This window comes from Dendrobium catenatum, unplaced genomic scaffold, assembly GCF_001605985.2.
Source record: "Dendrobium catenatum unplaced genomic scaffold, ASM160598v2 fragScaff_scaffold_1132, whole genome shotgun sequence".
NCBI classification, from domain to species: Eukaryota; Viridiplantae; Streptophyta; class Magnoliopsida; order Asparagales; family Orchidaceae; genus Dendrobium; species Dendrobium catenatum.
The window spans coordinates 476,616-496,667 of record NW_021319594.1 but is presented as its reverse complement, the minus strand read 5'-3'; the positions used below and the strand labels follow the sequence as shown (position 1 = coordinate 496,667).

Sequence of the window (20,052 nt, the reverse complement as noted above, 5' to 3'; positions counted from 1 at the left end):
ACGTAGAGAGTGTTTAATATTTTAGTTTTATACTTAGAGAGTTTTTATTATTTTAATTACACTTTGATTCAGAAGAGACTAGCAAATAGCTCTAATGTATATGCTAAGGATTAAAAAAATGGTTGAATTAATACTAGAATATCAGTCACAAAAGATTCCTATCGGATTTGTGTGTCGTAATAAAAGACCAAATGTTTATGCGTGGAATACACCGTCTAGAAAAATCTACAATTAATAGACAGGATATGTGGAAACTGAATGCTAAGAATACATCCAAAAATGTTATCAACAATAAGAGAAATTATTCTGTGTGGAGTCCGGACTGTGAGTGTACACGCTATACAATTTTTATACACAATTTGGTTCAAACTGTGTACACTATTTTGTATACAGGGTGTACACTCACAATTCAGATGGATATTTCCGTTCGGACTCCGCACGGAATAATTTCTCTAAAAATAGACTCACAAGTGTTACTGTGGATGAGGCATAAGAATGACAAATTAAGAAAGATAATCTCAACTTTAAGCATTTCAATATAAAGTTAAAGGAGAATAAAGTGCTATATATGCAGCTCATCAAACAAAAATACTACCAATGTGAAAAGATGACAAATCTAATAACATTGAAAAGCAAGCTTCACAAATACTAAATTTCCAAATACCCATAATTTTTTATTTTAAATTTTAAAGAGACAGCTTCTTGTAAGAATAGAAAACTTCAATCCCATAAGCTAAGTTGACATGATCACGATATAAGATTTGAATTAAAGGTAGTAGATTCAATTAGGAACTTGTTGAGCTTAAGCTCAATCATTCGACCTTCATGAATCAAGTGGATAGTAGATTCAATCTACTAGCTTGGTCCTTTAAACCTGTAAATTAAATTATTCAATTTGCAAAGTGCAAACTTTGTGCATAATGTTAAGCTCGGTCCTTCAACCTTAATGAATCTAGTGGATGAATAGTTTTAGTTTATTTTGTGTTTCTTTAACCAAGGCATAATTAAATCACTTATTGTCATTAATTTAGTCTTTTGAAGAACTAGTAAGTGAAAATCAATTGAATGTTGACTCCTTCCTTTCATAGATAAGCCTCAAATAAATAAGTTATTGGTTCCCCAGTTTGAAGGGGAACCAACTATTTATTCAATTGAATTGAAACTTAGACTTGTGCAACTACTCACTCCATTAAATTTTCTAAATGTGCTGCCATAAATTCAACTAGTTTATGTTATTCTTCCACTAACATTAATGACTTTGGGGAAAAAAAGGCTGACCATCAACTACTCTCCTGATTTCAACTTAGCATGAAAAATTATCCTAGCATAAAGGTCGTTGTTTACGGGTACTTCTACTACACATTTGCTTAGAAGGGTTTTTAACCAGCCACAAGGAAAGCCTTAATGACAAATCATGGTGCATCTTTCTAACCAGGTTCACAAACAAGCATAGCAGATATCAGAGCCACTGAGTACAAGTCAAACAAGGCATACAAGTGAAACCAACGGAATTTTATGTTAAAAAAAAAAACAAACAATTGACTTTGAGACTGCAGTTAAGCGGTCAAATTAAATGATGTCACCATTATAAGTTATTCTTAACAGAAAGCACACAATTTATCATCCTTGCATCATGAGCTTCCTTCAGGTATCAATCATATCTACCTAACAATGAACGTTCACAAAATTCTTCATATTCAATGGATCTGCTTGAGCATTAAATATCAATTTTTGAAAGGGGTTCACAACTTGATTTCAACAGTGCACCTTTTTTTTTTTTTTGAAATTTATCCACACATACATACGAATTCTTTGCATATGTGCATACATATTTTGAAAGAACATGAGAATTTTCATGAATGCGTGTCATTTGCATAACGGTAACCTACTTGTTTAATTCTTCAGGAATCACCTTTCGTATTGGATTGTAATATTATCCTCATTTTTTGGACAATCCTCACAGGCATGAAGTCAACTGTAGAATCACCTGTAAAAAGACACAAAACATAATAACAAAAGGAAACTATTAAGTATAATCTTATATAGATGTATTTTAAAATCTAAAAAGATTTTTAGGAGAAATAAATTCAACATTCAGAAATGCTGAATACATCATGGAAACAAACAGCAGAAAACAGATGGATTGTGGGGGGAAAAAGGAACAGAGACCGAAATTAATAAACCATGCACTGAGTATGAACATAAAGACAGAAATTTCAGGCATTCTCACCTGCACTACATGCACTGACTATAAATGCTGTTGAAAAATACCATTTATGGCCAGAACTTCCCCTTTTCCAATCATCCAGCTTCCTAGCAAGTTAAATAGGAAACAAAAATGCTCATTTTAGTCCTCATCTGAGTCTGATTCTGATTCAGATTCATCATCCTCCACCTCATAGCATTCACCCTCTTCATCCTCATCTTCATCATACCCCTCATTCCCTCCCTCTAACCCCTCTTCCCCATGGCCTTCATTCCCTAGCCGGTCCAGATCATCTTCATCCAGCACTAACTTCGTCATGCCCTTTCCCCTGTATAATATTCCAGTCCTCATCACATAAAACAGCTTATCCCTCAACAATGTGATCGGATGAGGATCAACAAGCTTTCCCCTCTGATACCCTTCCCTTAACATCACAGTTGTGGTCTTGCATTTCATGGACAAATAGAAAATCCCAGGATACCTCGTAAAAATCCTAGTAAACCGCTCAGGCAGTCCGAGCTCCTCCCTCAGGCTCCTAATGTAATTCCTCTTCGTTTTCTTATGAATCATAAGGCTGAGAATCTCATGAAGCACCCCAACAGTACGCTTCTCCATCAACTCGCTCTCTGGGTCGATCCCAGAACAGTCTTCGTAGGGGGAAAAATAGGGCAGCCGGTGAAACTCCTCCATCCAGGCCTTGACCTTCTTCTGCGCCCCGTAGCCACGCGGAAAGCTCATATTAAAGGTAAGCGGCGTGGCGGAGGAAAACGCGCCGCGTTTAAAATCTCGATACGAAGGATTGGAGATGGAGTCCGCGTGGCGAAGCTGGAGGGCAGAGACAGCGAGATCGGACGGCCAGTCGACGAGGGTGAGGCGATGCTGGTCGCCTCTGGCGACGATGCGGAAGAGATCAGGGCGAGAGGGGACAAGGGAAGTGGCGAAGGTGGATGGGAGCCCAAGATCATAACGGAGGGGAGCAAGCGCGCGGAATGGAAGCGAACGGGAACGAGACATCATGAGGAGGCGCGCGAGGCGGGAAGCGGCAGCAGACGAGTCAGCGGAGTAAAGATCGAGTTCGCGGCGACGGAGGAGGACGGCGGCTGCCGCGAGGGAGAAAGAGGGGAGGGATGGGTAACGGGGATGGGGGGTTTCGATGAAAAGGGTGGGGTAGCGACGGAGGAAGCGGAGGACGGGGACGGTGAGGCCTAGGTTTCTCTGGAGATGGGAGAGGGAGCGGGCAGGGATGGGTGAGGAAGAAGGGGAGCGAGCGATGAGATCGATGAGGAGTGCGGCGGCTTTGATGTCGGTGTCGCGGTCGATAATGTGATCGAGGCCGCGGTTCTTGACCCATTTGAGACGGACTTTGGTGATGAAGCGTAGGGTTCGGTGGAGAGTCGCCTGTGCAGAAGGAGAATGATGGTGGGAGGAGGCCGAGCAGTAGGAGAAGCGGACTCTGGCAGCAATGGATCCGATGCTCACCATTGCTGTTAATCTGTTTTGAGCGAGCAGGATCCAAGTGAACGAAGAAGCAGAGCAGGGTTTAAGTATCGGGTCGGATCATTACGATGATGTTATGCCAGCAGGTTCGGAGCGGGTTACGTTGACCTACTAAACTCATCAAATGAATTTATGAGTATTAGGCAGCTCTCTTTGATTTATTTGTTAGGAGTTGAATCTCATCTAAGAAGAGGTTCTATATTTGAAACTCAAATATGTTTTATATTTGTGTTTGAAAGCTTCCTCTAATTTTCAAAAAAAATATATATATATATAAGTACTAAAGCAGCTCATTTTCTTTCGTTGGTTGGAAGCTTTACTTATCAATTATAAGGTATTAAATTTGTCTTATATGTATGATGCATATGAGTTTATCTTAATTGTCCTAAATGTTTAAAAAATATATATTTTAAATAACTTTTTTATTGCTTTCTAAAATAGCTTTTTAATAAAAAAAATTTGAATTGAAAATTTTTGGTACTAGAAAGCCGTTTTAGAAAATAATAAGAAAGTTGTCACAAATAAGGATTAAGGCTTCGTTTGGAACGGCTTTTTATTACTTTTTAAAACGGAGTTTTAGTACAAAAATAAAAAAATTTGCACTAAAACTCCGTTTTAGAAAACAGTAAAAAAACCGTCCCAAACGAAGCCTAAATTAGAAATAAATTATTACAAATATGAATATAGGAGTACATAATGGTGTACTCACACAACTCATTATTGGATTCGAAACTTGCGTATGTTATTTGTGTGTGAATTTATTTTAATTGACCAAAATATCCCCAAAAATAACATAATGATGTACTGCTATTAGATTCTGATATATCTGAACAATGAATGAGAAATTCTTAAACTACCACAATACATAATATGTACTCGCAGCATGCCTTAAAAAATTAGAATACACTGAAGATATATGCATAAGTAGGCCAACATTGAGTGGATCAACTAAAGCAAGTGTATTATGACTTATTTTTATAGAAGCAAGTCATTATTATCAATGTTTTTATTTTGTGTCAATTTATTTAAAAAATTTAACATTATTGAAAAAATTAATTTTCATCCATTTTTTCGCTCAGAATCAGGTGAGTTTTTTTTTTTTTTTTTTCATTAATAAAATTTTGAGTTTTTATATCATTCAATATGGGAGCACTCAAGGCACAATGCTTCACGAAGCCAAGGGTCAGAAATGTATGAGGTGAAAATAACAAATAAACAAACTTTTGTTTGCCTTTAGCAAACTTATAAATAGCTAGCCGAGTTGAGCTATATCTGCTTATAATGAATGAAAAATTATTCTGTGCGGACTCCAAACATCGAATGCATAGGATCGTTCGGATTTGCTCCATATTTGTAGATATGTAGTAAATACTCAGCAAATTCTCAATTGTGAGTATTTGATGAGTTTTTCCTGACTTTTCCTGATTTGCTGAACATTTATTCTGGACGATTTTCTGCATTCGGAGTCCGCATATAATAATTTCCCATAGTGAAGGACCTCACAATAATGCTGCCCCTTTATTCACGCAGCTGAAGGGAGAAAGAACTGGAGGATCCTCAGCCAGTATATCCATCTTGAAGGATTAGAAGACAAAGCTATGGTGTGAGAGGACAGTAACTATAGTAATAATAACATTATTCAGTAACACAAGCCAACAAGAATGGGCCCAAAATTATAAAACATGAGAGTGCTAACGAAAGAAAATCTGGTTCAGTTAAATGAAGCCCAACAACGGTTCCCAAGACATGATTCGTGCAAAATGTTGGTCATTAAAAGAGAATCATAATATTAATTTAAGTGTTGCAGACATAAGGATGCTTGGGTGGATGAGTGGCATTACTCTTAGAAACAGAATACGAAACGAGCATATACGTGAAAAGGTTAGAGTAGCTCTAGTGGCAGATAAGATTAGAGAGAGTCGACTTAGATGATTTGGTAACATAAATGGCGGCCTTCCGATGACCCGGTTAAGAGAGTAGATGTATTAGATTTAACCTATGTTAAGAAAGGTAGAGACAGACTTAAAAAGACTTGGTTATAAAATATTAGAAATGACCTTTCTTTATTAGATGTAAATGAGAATTTGACTCTTAACCATATACAATGAATAAAAGTGATTCATGTAGCCGATCCCACGTAGTGGGATAAAGGCTTGATGTTGTTGTAGTTGTAGTAATCAGGTCTGCTTGGAAAACTGATACAACAAGCATGGCACGCATGAACCCTTTCATTATCGGTTCTTCTCTTGGCCCATGAGAATTTCCTTCTGTACAAAACTCATTCTGGATCCAGGCAGAGTCTGAATCTGATTGGTTCACCCTTGTAGGAAACTAGCCTGCCTTAGGCTCACAAGCCTAACCCATCTCCCTCAATTTAGTTCCCTAAGGGTAGAGCACAAGTCTAGCTAGGTAAACAAAATGTACAAAGATAACTTTCAATTCCCTAAAGCCTCACCCACTCACTTTATGGGGAATCCCAATTTACCTTTCATTATTGTACATGTGTTGAGTTTGTTCTAGGTTACTAAATCTAAATCCTTTGTGGTTCATTTAAATAAACAACTAACTTTGCAAATGACTTTGTGCCCAAGCTCATCATTATTTGTAAACCATGTACTTGATTTTGTATCCATTTAAATAAATAAAAATGATGTTGACTTTGGAACTTACAGCCTCACTTTGAGGTTTTGAGCTCTATATTTTGTTGGACCCCAAATTCTCGGAGATCCTGACCTTGTCTTAAGGTTCTGTTACCATTGGAGGAGATCCCTCCTTGGCTTGGACTTGGCTTGAGGCCTTCCCAATCCGATCGCTTCTGACTGAAAATGAATTATTTAAACGCACAGTTACCTTGAGGTAAGCTATGGTGAAGCCATCCCATTCCCAATAGATCACTTCCTATTATATCGCAATGTAGAAAGCTCTTTGTTGGCCCAATCATTCATGACGGATTTGAATTGTTACAACCCAAATATCCACCCGACTTTAGCAAAGTCAGCTAATCCCAATTCAGAGTTCGCACTTCCTGACAACTTCATCATATTGGATTGAGTCCGGGTTAATATAACGCCAATTTTTCTGTTTTAACTTTCAAAGAAAGTTATATTATCCCCAGTAGAGTTCAGAACAGGGCAAAATTATCATATCCCCGACGGAGTTCTTACCTAGCCTTGAGAAACCTTCATTTCCCCAATCGATTGTTCCGCCTACCACCGGACTTTTTCCATATGGATCGCCCTTTGTTTTGCCATGATTGGTAGCAAATCCTGCTGTAACTCAGCCATTGATAACTAGGTTTAGGGACTAGATCTTGAGCCTTCCTCGCCAACCCAATCATTAGTTAGTGGCCTGACCATAGTCTATTGCAATCTAACCATCCCTTGGGTTTGCTTAGGTGGAGTCATACCCCATAATCAAAGACATGCTTAATACTTTGTATGGTTTAAAATAGAAGCTCGCCCAAAATTTTGCTGAAAAAAAAAAAAAGCAAATCATTAATTTGGGAATCTAAGGTTTTTTTCTAAGAGTACCACATTTGATTTTCAAAAGAAAATTCATTTTCATAATCAGCAAAGCAGATTACTGCTAGGAATAGTCAAACATAATTTCCTAAACAAACAAATACCTAAAAGATAAACTGGAAGCGGTTCTATACCTTCAAAGAAGTACCTCTATTTACCAAATATGACAAAGAAGGACAAATAATCCTCCATATACTTCACCTACCAAAAAAATAGTCAAATCAAGGCATTCTTAATTTGCCGCATATCTCGTTGTCTTCATTCTCAAGTATGAGAATATCGGGCACCTCTTCTATGCTCTTCGAAGGCTGATAAAATATAAAATAATAAACATTCCTACCTAATTAAATGAACATAATTTCTATGATGAATACGGCATATATTGTTTACATACCTGCCAAAATTGTAGTAGCTGCCATAGCAAGAAATTGATCATCATAACTAAGCAAAACAGCTTTCCTGCCCATGGCCCACATTTAAGGTATCTAAAATGAACAAAACAAACATAACCAACATGAATACCATTTTCAAGTTCAATTAAGGTTTCGTTTGGGACAACTTTCATAATGCTTTCTAAAACGTCTTTCTAGTACAAAAATTTCAAATTCAAGAAATTTTTGTACTAAAAAATTGTTTTAGAAAGCAAGAAGAAAGTCATTCCAAACGAAGCCTAAATTTATGATTGTACATCTACATGAAGTTATCCCAACCAGCTTAAATAAAAATTTGAAGCTCAACACAAATACTTAAGAGATCTGATGATAAGAGAAATGCTACGTGACTAAATAAACTATATGCTCGAGTCTTAAGAGAAATATGAAGGCCGAATTGCAATTGCAATGAGAAGCTTATTCCTTGAGAAAAAGCATTAGAAGAAATATACCGTGGAAGACGTTGCAAGAGACTCACATCAGAGCACAACAATGCACGATCATATACAACTTCAGTTCTTTTAGCCACATCCTGCCAGCTATACAGCTTTTTCACCTGCGAATCAGACATTCATGCAATAAGAACAAATCAATTAATGTGAGATTCCATCATAAAAAGTTGGGGAATAAATTCAGATAGAAGCATGGAAAATCTATACAAAAGAAATTCAGAAATGGACAATGGATCAGGAAGCAAAATTAATGCAAAAATGATACTGGCACAATAGTTCGGAAGATCCACCCGATCATGCATGGCCTGTGGATTAATATTTGGAAGCATTTCAATCGCTTCTTTGATAGCCCGGGTCATATCAACAGGTGTAGGTTCCGCAAGCACAATCATATCATCAGGCAAAACCTGAAAAAAAGTTACAACGGTAAGTGGTGCACCAGATGGAAAAAGTTTCATTTAAGAAACAGTTAATATTTCCATGCCTTCTAGAAAACAGATAAATATTGAACAAAAAAAGAACGAAATCTAAATGTCATGCCTCAGGGACTCCACCAACTCTTGTGCTGACAGTAAGTAATCCACAACTAGCAGCTTCAAGAATAGCTATACAAAAAGCTTCCGTGAGAGAACTGCAACAATACGATAGGCTTAAACAGTTGAAATTTGTTTACAGACATGAAATAAAGATTTGTTAATTAGATAATAGAACAAATTCAAGAGAAATTTTTCAAATGAGATTAAGATAAGTGCCCTATTTATTCCAAAAGAAAGTAATAATTTAAGAAATAAAGCTCCTTTGCTGGCAAGAATAGTATCGATGGAAATGTCCCTAGCCAGCCTTTCATCAACAAATCATTATATACTAATTACATTAACCACAAGATGATTATTCGCCACAACAATTCATGTGCTCTAATTATTCCAATTTTGATTACCATTAATTATGTTTAAGTGTTTCCTTATTTGTAGGAGTAGTTAACTAATAATGTTTGGTACCTATACATATATACATTTCTTTTAGTTTTTAAAAAGAATTTCGAGTCAAGTTTTTCCCCTTTTCTACTTCTCTCTTTATTTGTAAAATAATATCAAAGGCATTTATTCTTTCACTCTCTACACCAATGACTGTGTGAGGTCGCCGCTCCCAAATCTATGTTAGTCTTACCATCACGTGAGGCTCGCAAAATAGCTCTCATGCACGTGACGCTTGCATATCGCACGCTACACGCAATCAAAATTCACCCATGAATTTCCTCCATGGGATCATACTCGACCACGAGGAACTCGCCAACACTCACACCCAAAACTAGCCAAAGAAAAATCCATCCTACAACACCCACCAAAAAAAATGCTATAGCTCACCATTTAAAATTTGATTCGACTTCTCTCGCTTAACCAAAACTATAGTTAAACATGAAATGGCCCCCGATAAAAGCTTCACCTCCAACGCCACCAACAATCATGAATGAATTATTCACTGCCACATCAATAGTCATAAAAGCATCGCCTCAAATATTCCACATTTGACACAAACTAAATATTACCTCCTCAAAAAGAAGATCCAAAATTCAAAAAAGATAATTTGAGATTAACATGGTATGTACTAGGTCATCCACAACATAGAAAAAGAAATTGGTCAAAATTTCATGTTCTATACTTTAGTAAAAAAAATATGGGATGCAACAAAAAAAGCTTACTATAATAATGAGAATACCACTCAGATACTCAAAATCTACTCCACGATCTTCGATAATATGATTTATCTATTACTCAATACCATAATACTCTTAATAAATACTGAGAACAGTTGAATGTCTTTAAAGAAGTTTGATTGGAATTGTCCATGAGATGCTCAAGTATAAAACTTTCAAGCTAAGAATATATATTCTAAAAGCTGGGGGGAGGGAATTCCATAATTTGTGGGACCATATCTGTCTCTCATCAAATAATTTGTGAGCTCTGATTGTATCAATAACAGTATGATTATTCACCTCACCAATCCATGTGCTCTAATTATTCCTATTTTGATTACCATTAATTATATTCTAATTATTTTTTTAATTTTAGGAGTAATAATAGATATTTGAATCTTAATAGGACACAATGGAGAAAAAGGATTCATGTAGCCAATCCCACAGTGAAATAAAGGCTTGTTATTATTGTTATAGTAATAGATACCAACTACTTAGAACCGATAATATATATCTTTCCTAGAGTTCGGAATAAGAAAGTCAACTCAAAATTTTCTCTTCTATTTCCCTCCTTATTTTTAATAGTATCCCAAAGCATTGACTCAGTTCATGGCATTCATTATCACGCAAGTATAAAATGACACTAAAGCCAAAAAAAATAAACTCCTCATAGGGAACATACACACAAAATTTGTCACGTGTCCAATAAAGAAATAGTTAGGTTGAAATACTCAAGAGTTTCAGCATTAAAACATCATAATATCACGAACAGTATGAATGGTGACAAAGGCATTATAAAAATGTACAAATATACTAGCTATTAAAATTTAAAAATACTAAGGGTCTATTTGGGATTTTTTTTTTTTTTGCTTTTGCTTTTAAAAATATCTTTTTTTTGGTGTTTTGTATATTTTTTCTTCTTAAAAATAAAACTAAGTTGTTTTTAAAAAACACTCAAAATATTTCTGAGTATTTTTAAAAACAAATATCATCACCGAAGATGGTCAGCCATCACTAGCCCTCAAACCGTCACTATCAACCACCACCTCTATGCATCGTTGTCAGTCAATGCAGCTACTCCGCCAACGACCACAATCATCACCACATAAATTAATTTTTTCAACAACTAAAAAATAAATATATATTTTTAAGATATCAAATACGTTTTCAAATTAAAACATAAACTAGCGTCATTAGAGTGCTGCCAAACAGCCCCTAAGTGAATTAGGATGAATCTTTAAATGTTAATTAAAAACAATGCGAGATGTAGCTGATAGTGCTATAGCCATATTTGTATTAGAACAATCGGCTTATAAGAACAGAGCTGAGATGCAGATGCTCCTAACAATGGATATCTGAAGAAGAATTGCTAGTTATAACGAATGACGCTAAGGAGCAAATTTAAAACATAAAATAAGGTCAATTCAAAACTAGCATGTGAAAAAAGAAAATAACAAGCAAAATAAGACTAATCCAGCACTTGTGCTTAATAAAAATATTGCAATCAGATTGTTTTGTGTTAGCAAAGAAAATTAATATATTTCTTTTACTCTGCCTCTTTGGTAGAAAAAAATGCTGGGAAATAAATACCTGTTCAGGAAAATATGACCAGATACTAATACTGATCGCACTTGAGCATGTGGAACAGCCCCTAGCATTTCAACTCTGTCTTGAAGGGAATATTTTTCCCTCATCTCTTCCAATCTCACACGTTTTAAACCATCTCCCCCAATAACAAAACGGACCTTGAACCAAGAGAACAAGAAAATGATAGAATCCAAAATAATTAAACATAACAGCAACGCATATGTGATAAAACAAACAACCAAATCAGGCCACAGTGGGGCAACAGGAAAAAGTGGAGGAAGGTTTGGGCAGTGGAGTGATATCGGCAAAAGTATGTTAATAATAAATAAAGCAAACAAAGGGAATATTATAGGAAAAAAAAACAAAGATATATCACTAGGTAGAAAATTTAAACCAAGTAAAATTTTAACTTAATTCAAATGAACAAGAGAAAGAGGGGGAGCAACTTACATTTGGATTTAGCCGGCAAACTTCTGGAATAACCTCAACAAGGAGATCTGCGCCCTTGCGATATACCAATCTACTGATGACTACTATAACAATTTCATCATAACAAAGCCGTTTGGGGGCAGGTGTAAACATTGCAGTATCTACTGCATTGGGTATTACAAAAACCTTCTCTGGATCTATACCAGAACGCAAGACTGTGTTTTCCTTGCTTGTGTGAGAAACACATATAGCCTGATCTATATCTGCAAGTGTGAATTGCAGCACTTTGTTCATGTGAATGCTCCCAACATCAGCAAATCTATACAAAGAATGATCAGTGAATACAGCTTTGTATCCCATTGTTCTGGCATGCATTAAGGCTTCATGACAGAGTGTTGAAAAGGCCTGGTGCCCATGCACCACAGATATCCTCTCACGAATAAGGATAGTCCTTATAATAGGAAGGGTACCATAGAATGTCGGTAATGTATTCTGCATGAGAAAAGGTCTCCAAGGTATGTAATAAACTTTCAAACCGCCAGTCATATATCGTACACCAGAGCGATTTCCATATGCATGTGTTGTGACCACAACCTGGGTATAATATCATTTGAGGCATCCAGAAAAACAAAACATGATTTCTAATATTAATCAGCAGCGAATGAAATATATATTGAAATTAAAATACCAAAGTTTCGGATTCAAGGTGAGAAATTTATATATTTTAAAAGCAAGTTTTCTGACCTTGTGACCAAGCTTAATCAAGCATTGCGATAAATAATAAATATGACTTTCCACCCCACCGAAGTTAGGGTAGAAAAAGTCAGAGACCATTAGAATCCTGTGTCTTTGAGGCCCATCCATCTTGTTCAGCCATTAATATACAGCCATAAATCAAGCATGCCTACAATTACAACCGAGAAAGCAAATAAACAGATGACAGAATTCAGAAGATGTGTAAACATGAGTAACATCATAACCATGAAATGTGAACATTGGACCACTTTGAATACTATTATTAGAATCAAATGCTAGAATTCTACATGTAGATTTGAAATTGATGAATACAAGGCACCCTTACACTACTGATCAAACTGTAATATCAATGATCTTTTACTGTTCAGATAGCAATAGAATAATTTAAAACAAATTTACTTACTGCTTGTGTTACGGTGTTTTCAGACGTGATGTGCCATGAGCTAATCAAAATGTGGTGAGAAATAGAAAAGGGCTTGCAAGAACGTCACTCATAACTGCCACTAATCCTAATTGTGGTGAAAAGTGATTAAGTGTGAGCCAGGACAGACATACAACTAATATGCCATATCTAACATGAAATTTAAGAACATTGAATGAAAGGACAAGTATTTGGTGGACAAAATGATTAGAAAAAAAGGCATTAATTTTTTGCAGGAACATAAATAGAAAGGAGAAAAAAAAAGAAGGGCAATAGGGAATGTTATAAGTCATTATACATTGGAGAATAGTAGAAAGCAGATCAAATATTAATTGTGATGAAACATAACTGCCCATCTTTCGAGACAATTGTACGCTTTTCGGAGCAATGACTCACTTCTCAGGGGGACAACATGAGGTGGTTGGACTCTATGGCATTCCTCGTGGTTTGAACTCAAACAGGGATTTTAAGTTTGTTAGCTATTTTTAATCAACTTTTGGAACAGACTTCACACCGACATGGACCTTCATATTTTGAATACCACCCAAATTGATGAGCAAACGAAAGTTGTCAATTGAACTCTAGCGAACATGTTGTGGTGTCTTGAGAGAGATCATCCAAAATATGGGGAAGAAACCATTAGCCGAGCTAAAATTGCTTATAGCTCGATGTTTAATCACTCCATTGGTAATGTCCCTTTTGGCATTGTGTGCAAAAATCCTCCTAATCACGTGGTGGACTTAGATATTCTACCAAAGTGAAACAATAAAACAATAGCAGCCATGGCAACTGATTTTGAGAAGATGCTAAGAAATGTTAGACAAAAAATACTGCAATAATAACATGAAGAAGCATGGTGATTGTTGGTGTGGAGTCTGGACCATTGAAGGAAATTAAGTGGATGTCGAGCCTAGCAAGAGGGAGGAGTGGAGAGTGAAGTAGAAACTCTTAAATATGAATATGAAGAGGGAGAGGAAATCCATTCATGCATAAAACTAAAAATAAAAACATTGTTTTATGGTAGAGCAACCAAGCTCTCCATATGAGAGAGGCCACCAAGCCCCTACCTAAAGAAAACATACAAGGACACCACTTCCAAACACACCAACCATGCTTCTAATACAAAGGGTTTATATATTTATAGCTAAAACAATGCATAGAAAATTTAACTTTAAAATTTTTTAAGAGGGAATTTTGAATTTGAATACTTCCTTTAATTCTTCATTCATTTGGTCTAAAAAAAATTATTCCGCGCATTATCTTAAAAATGCACTCTTCATTAATTTTAATCATTTAGCATTAAATTAATAAACCTTAGAATTACCTTGAATTAATTCCTCCATCTATTTAAGCAAACTTGAAATAATTCTCTATGCATTTAGTACATCTTGAAAGCACTTCCTCCATTCCCTGAAAATCTGAAATTAAAATAATTTGGCCATGCATATTTTGTCCAAGCTTTGATTCCGCATGATTGGTATGATAAACTTAGGCCTACTTTCATAGCATTATGAAAAGATAAATATGATATGAATATAAACTAGTAAAATCATAATTTATGTCATAACACTAAAACATTCAACATGATAATCCATATTAACTTTCAAAATAATACAAATATTTTTATGCCAATGTTCTACATCATAACGCCAGTGTTATCTCCCTCCCTTAATATCTACACATCACTTCCAACTTCAATGATTTTGATATCTATACCCATCATCCATCGGCTGCGATACAAGTCGCTAATCTCAAGCCAAATTCTTCTAGCGCAAGGGGAGATTTAAGGCATAACAATATACTGACGTGGCCCTCTACCCATTCTCTATTCTAACAACTTTTTGCTTTTGGATTATCTTTACTATTCCTTCTGCTTTATTTATGCATTAGCTTGCTATACAAGTGAATTGGTTGATTGCCAAATATAGGAAAAGTTTATTATCCCAGGCCAACTTTTTACTGAATAGATATTTAGTTTTTGTATTACTGTTTCTTCCACCGTCTCCCTTACCCCTGTTCTCAAAAGCTTCTACACTAAGATCCCTCCTTTGAACTTTATTGAACAATGATTAGCTTTTTTTTTTAATGGACTCTACTATGCAAGAAATCTCAAGCCTTCCACTAACCTATATCTCTTCACAAGTGAGTTGAAATCAAATTATTTTTTGAACAAATAGGCTCACTCCATGAAAAACCAAGTCCAAAATCCTAAGTAGAATCAAAGGATAACAAAAAGAATCATTGGGCCCTTTGAAAATTATAGCATCTCTACACCAATAATAAAAATTATGGGGCATATCAAGCAAGTGCAAAAGTTTTAGCTTAATACTATGTTAATTTCCTAGTACCTTAGACCAGCTAGCTTAACTCATCTAGCATTTAGAACTGCATAGACTCTAGAACAAACTAATCGCAAAATGCTTCTACAAACTCATTCCAACTCATAAATAATTAGCTATATCCATAAATTGAGTCTTATGTTGTATTGTCCGTAAATTTTCCACCATGTAGCACAAAAGATGAAAGACACCTTCCTCCTCTCAGCAAGCCATTCCATAAAAAAATATTTCAATCTTACATAGCCAATCCTCAACAACGAGAGTTTTATGGTGGTAGGATGCATTTGTTGAAAAAGCTTCAAGGCATAATTAGCAATAAAAGTTGCAAAGGCATTGGAGTAGGAGTCATTTGAAGAGTCCTTCCAATTTCCGAAGGTCTAACAATCACCCTCACCCTCAACTGAGTTATAGCAATAAACATATGCAACATGATCTCTAGACGCACCAATCAAAGATGTGGCACTCCATTTTGAGATGGAGTGTCAACAATAAATAACAATACAAGAATAACACATGGTGTACAAAGTACTAATCAAGATACTGCTTTTTGATGTTGACAGGATAAGTGAAACATTAATGACAAACAAAGGAATGTCACATCTCATCTGTTCTAAGCTCTTCAACTCCCTTCTCACCATATATTTTAAATTACGAGATATGGTTCTTAAATAATATAAGAAAAGAATAAAAGAATCATTCATACCATACTCTCCTTAGTAGCCTTAGGTAGCCTGCATTCTCTCTTGCTCTCCCTTAACATCTTAACCTGCACCTATATTTGGCACGCCCTATCTAATCAATCTAATGCTATAGCACCACTCTGTCACTTTTATCCAGCTAGCATTGATAATTTCAATAACCTAACAAGATGGGATAATTTTTCAAACGGGTAAATGCAATCACGTGTTCAACCATATAATTCAAAACATCACCAAATTCACATTATGCTGCCACTAAATCCAAAACTTAATATCTAAATGCAAATCCAAAATTGATATTGAAAATTTTTTCAACAAACATAAATGTTCAAGACTTCAAGTCCACAAGTCCATTATATAACTCTAACAGAGCATATTACAACTACATCAAAATACATAAATTGATCTAAAACTCAAACCCGTAATCATAGGATGATACCCACACAGCACTAATGTCCACTACTCTCACTCCAAAACTTACAACACAACACAATTTTAATTAGTACTAAGCTTAGTTGACAGTGTCAAACCTCAGCATACAAGTACGCAAATGTAAATAAATAAAAAAAAGTACGCACGAATGTAAGGTCAATATACAGAATTCTTAATTAAAATATGTATAGTTCAAATTTTATATTTCAGTGTAAATCATATACAGAAATAATAGAATAAGGCATTCATGCAACATGAAATATGTTTTCAAGATATATAAGCACCAATAATTATAACAATGGAAAGTTTAAAGCATGAACAATTAATAAGTCATGCCAACATTATTACAACATAGTGTTGACTGTATTAAAAAAATTAGAACAAAAAAAATAAATCAGAGCAACCGACATACCTCCAAGCCGGCCCCACCACGGGCAGTTGGTCGCCAAATGACGCATCTCTTCGGAGGCACCGACAATTCAAAGCGACAAAAGGGAGAAGGAGAGGACGAAAAAAGAAGTTACGCTTTTTTTTTTCTTCGGCTTCCTCGTCGCTGTTCAGCTTCATTTCTTCGCACGAGCGTCTAGGGTTCGTCGTTCATCTTCTCCTTCCATCGTTGCTGTTCGTGTTCGTTGATTCGCAAGAAGGCAGAGAGGGCACGGTCGCTCCTTCTCTTTAATAAACTCTAGTCCTGCAATTTCTGTTTGTAATTGTGTAAGTAGAATTTGCTTTCGGGTAAGGGCGTCCGCAACCCGATTCTCGGCGCCCTTAAAGTGTTATGCCATCCTTCCTGGGCTAGTGTGCTCCGCATTACTTCTACAACAAGATCCCTCCGTTGAACTTTATTGAATAATGATCATCCCTTTTTTTTATGGAACTCTACTGTGCAAGAAATCTCAAGCCTTCCACTTACCGATATCTCTTCACAACTGAGTTGCAATCAAATTATTTTTCAACAAATAAGCTCACTCCATGAGTCGCCAAGTCCAAAATCCTAAGTAGAATCAAAGGATAACAAAAAGAATCATTGGGCCCTTCGAAAATTATAGCATCTCTATACCTCCACTAATAAAAATTATGGGGAATATCAAGCAAGTGCAAAAATTTTAGCTTAATACTATGTTAAGTTCTATGTACCTTAGACCAACTAGCTTAACACATCTAGCATTTAGAACTACATATACTCTAGAACAAACCAATCGCAAAAATGCTTCCACAAACTCATTCCAACTCATGAATAATTAGCTATATCCATAAAATGAGTCTTATGTTGTATTGTCCGTAAATTTTCCACCATGTAGCACAAAAGATGAAAGACACCTTCCTCCTCTCAGCAAGCCATTCCATAAAAAATTGTTTCAATCTTACATAGCCAATCCTCAACAATGAGAGTTTTATGGTGGGTGGATGCACGTGTTGAAAAAGCTTCAAGGTATAATCAACAATAAAAGTTGCAAAGGCATTGGAGTAGGAGTCATTTGAAGAGTCCTTCCAAAGGTCTAACAATCACCCTCAACTGAGTTATAGCAATAAACATAGGCAACATGGTCTCTATACACACCAATCCAAGATGTGGCACTCCATTTTGAGATGGAGTGTCAACAATAGATAACAATACAAGAATAACACATGGTGTAGAAAGCACTAATCTAGATACTGCATTTTGATGTTGATAGGATTAGGTGAAACATTAATGAAAAACAAGGGAATGTCACATCTCATCCATTCTAAGCTCTTCAACTCCCTTCTCACCATATATTTCAAATTACGAGATATGATTCTTAAATAATATAAGAAAAGAATAAAAGAATCATTCATTCCATACTCTCCTAAGTAGCCTTAGGTAGCCTGCATTGCTCTCTTTCTCTCCGTTAACATCTTAACCTGCACCTATATTTGGCATGCCCTATCTTATCAATCTAATGCTATGGTACCACTCTGTCACTTTTATCCAGCTAGCATTGATAATTTCAATAACCTAACAAAATGGGGTAATTTTTCAAACGGACAAATGCAATCACATGTTCAACCATATAATTTAAAAAACCAGCAAATTCACATTATAATGCCACCAAATCCAAAACTTAATATCTAAATGCAAAGCCAAAAATGCTATTTAAAATTTTTTCAACAAACATAAATGTTCAAGACTTCAAGTGCACATGTCCGTTATAAAACTCTAACAGAGCATATTACAACTACATCAAAATACCTAAATTGATCTAAAACCCTAAACACGTAATCATAGTATGATACCCACACAGCACTAATATCCACTACTCTCACTCCAAAACTTACTACACAACACAATTTTAATTAGTACTAAGCTCAGTTGATAGTGTCAAACCTCAAAATTCATTTGTACCAAAAAATAAAATCGGATATCATAAAGACCGCGGCTCCAGCAATTGCCCAGAATAAAGCGAAGGACTTAACGAGGAAGACACAGGAGGGAAGGAAAGAGCATCGAACCTCTGTCAATCGAAGTCCTCACCACACCCTCCACCACCAGAAACCGATGATCTCCTCATCTTCGACGGCGCCGGTCTCATGCAAACGGACTTTGGGAAGAAACCAAAATAACTTGCGGTTGTTTGGCAAAAACTGTTTGGTATCGGATTTGTAGCACGATTTATGCCGGATTTACGGTAAATCCTGCCAAACAGTTTTCGAGTGCGCAGTAAATCCGAATCCTTCGTAAATCCCGGATTTAAGGATTTACCGGGATTTCGTAAATCCCGACGTTCGGCGTATTTATGGATTTATGGCCTACGGAATTTACGGATTTAGCGGAAGAAGCGCGCCAAAGGGGAGAAATATCGTTACCTTCGCGGCGAACTCCGATCTGATAGTAACAACGTCTTTGGCGGAGGTGGAGAAGCTTCGATACTTGCAGAACTCAACTTCAAGCGAAGCAGAACAGCAACGAAGAAATGCAGAAGAGGAAACGCAAGCCAAGAAGCAGCGAAGCCGGAGATGAAGCTCCACCTCACGCGAAAACAATGAAGGACCAGGAAGAGGGAAAGCCTACCGCGTATAAATGATTAATTCTTTAAATTTTTAATTAGACAATAATTATATTAGTTTAATTAAAATGATTAAAGATCGGAATAATTAATTAGGTCATTAGCAGTATAAAAATTAATTAAATAATTAATTAGTAAAATAATAATTAATTAATTAGATACCTATAACTATAATTAGTAATTAAATTTTTATTACAAAAAATAAATTAATGAAGTAGTAAGTATTGTAAATAGTAATCAAATGAGTCGTTATAATTAAATAATGATTGTTATAAATTATAATTAGTATTGAGATATTTCTTAAAATAATGCCTAAATATATTATTGGATAATTAAACTAGCTTCTAAGTATCTCATAGCTAACATGCAAAAAAAAAATTAATTTTTAAATGAACAAACCTCCTTAAATCCTGAATTACATTGTCAAACAGTTTTTTAAGATTTCTCAGGATTTAACATATGTCATACCAAACAATTTTCAATATATAACACCCTCATGATTTATTAAATTGAAATTTATTGGATTTACTAAATTCCACTAAAGTTAAATCCAATACCAAACGG

The 20,052-nt window shown here is 35.6% G+C and overlaps 2 protein-coding genes across 6 annotated transcripts; both read right to left on the bottom strand.

The window, feature by feature from the left end:
• Positions 1–1,690: 1,690 nt before the first annotated feature.
• LOC110111031 (protein WHAT'S THIS FACTOR 9, mitochondrial) lies at positions 1,691–4,086 on the bottom strand. The gene is made up of 2 exons (XM_020842716.2): positions 2,231–4,086; positions 1,691–1,987 (listed from the first exon to the last, which is right to left on the bottom strand). Exon 1 carries the CDS (start codon positions 3,686–3,688, stop codon positions 2,348–2,350), a length of 1,341 nt encoding a protein of 446 aa, XP_020698375.1. The 5' UTR covers positions 3,689–4,086; the 3' UTR covers positions 1,691–1,987; positions 2,231–2,347.
• On the bottom strand, positions 1,691–19,008 carry LOC110111032 (phosphatidylinositol N-acetylglucosaminyltransferase subunit A). Of its 5 annotated transcripts, none has more exons than XM_028698761.1 (10): positions 18,935–19,008; positions 12,561–12,720; positions 11,838–12,410; positions 11,391–11,545; positions 8,648–8,738; positions 8,398–8,514; positions 8,108–8,211; positions 7,619–7,709; positions 7,432–7,532; positions 1,691–1,988 (listed from the first exon to the last, which is right to left on the bottom strand). In XM_028698761.1, exons 2-9 carry the CDS (start codon positions 12,678–12,680, stop codon positions 7,446–7,448), a joined length of 1,338 nt encoding a protein of 445 aa, XP_028554594.1. In that variant the 5' UTR covers positions 12,681–12,720; positions 18,935–19,008; the 3' UTR covers positions 1,691–1,988; positions 7,432–7,445. The 5 variants fall into 5 exon arrangements, 4 of the variants coding, with proteins under 4 accessions (XP_028554594.1, XP_028554595.1, XP_028554593.1 ...); XM_028698762.1 differs by lacking the exon at positions 1,691–1,988 and adding an exon at positions 4,871–5,322; XM_028698760.1 differs by lacking the exon at positions 1,691–1,988 and adding an exon at positions 4,871–5,278.
• Positions 19,009–20,052: the final 1,044 nt, after the last annotated feature.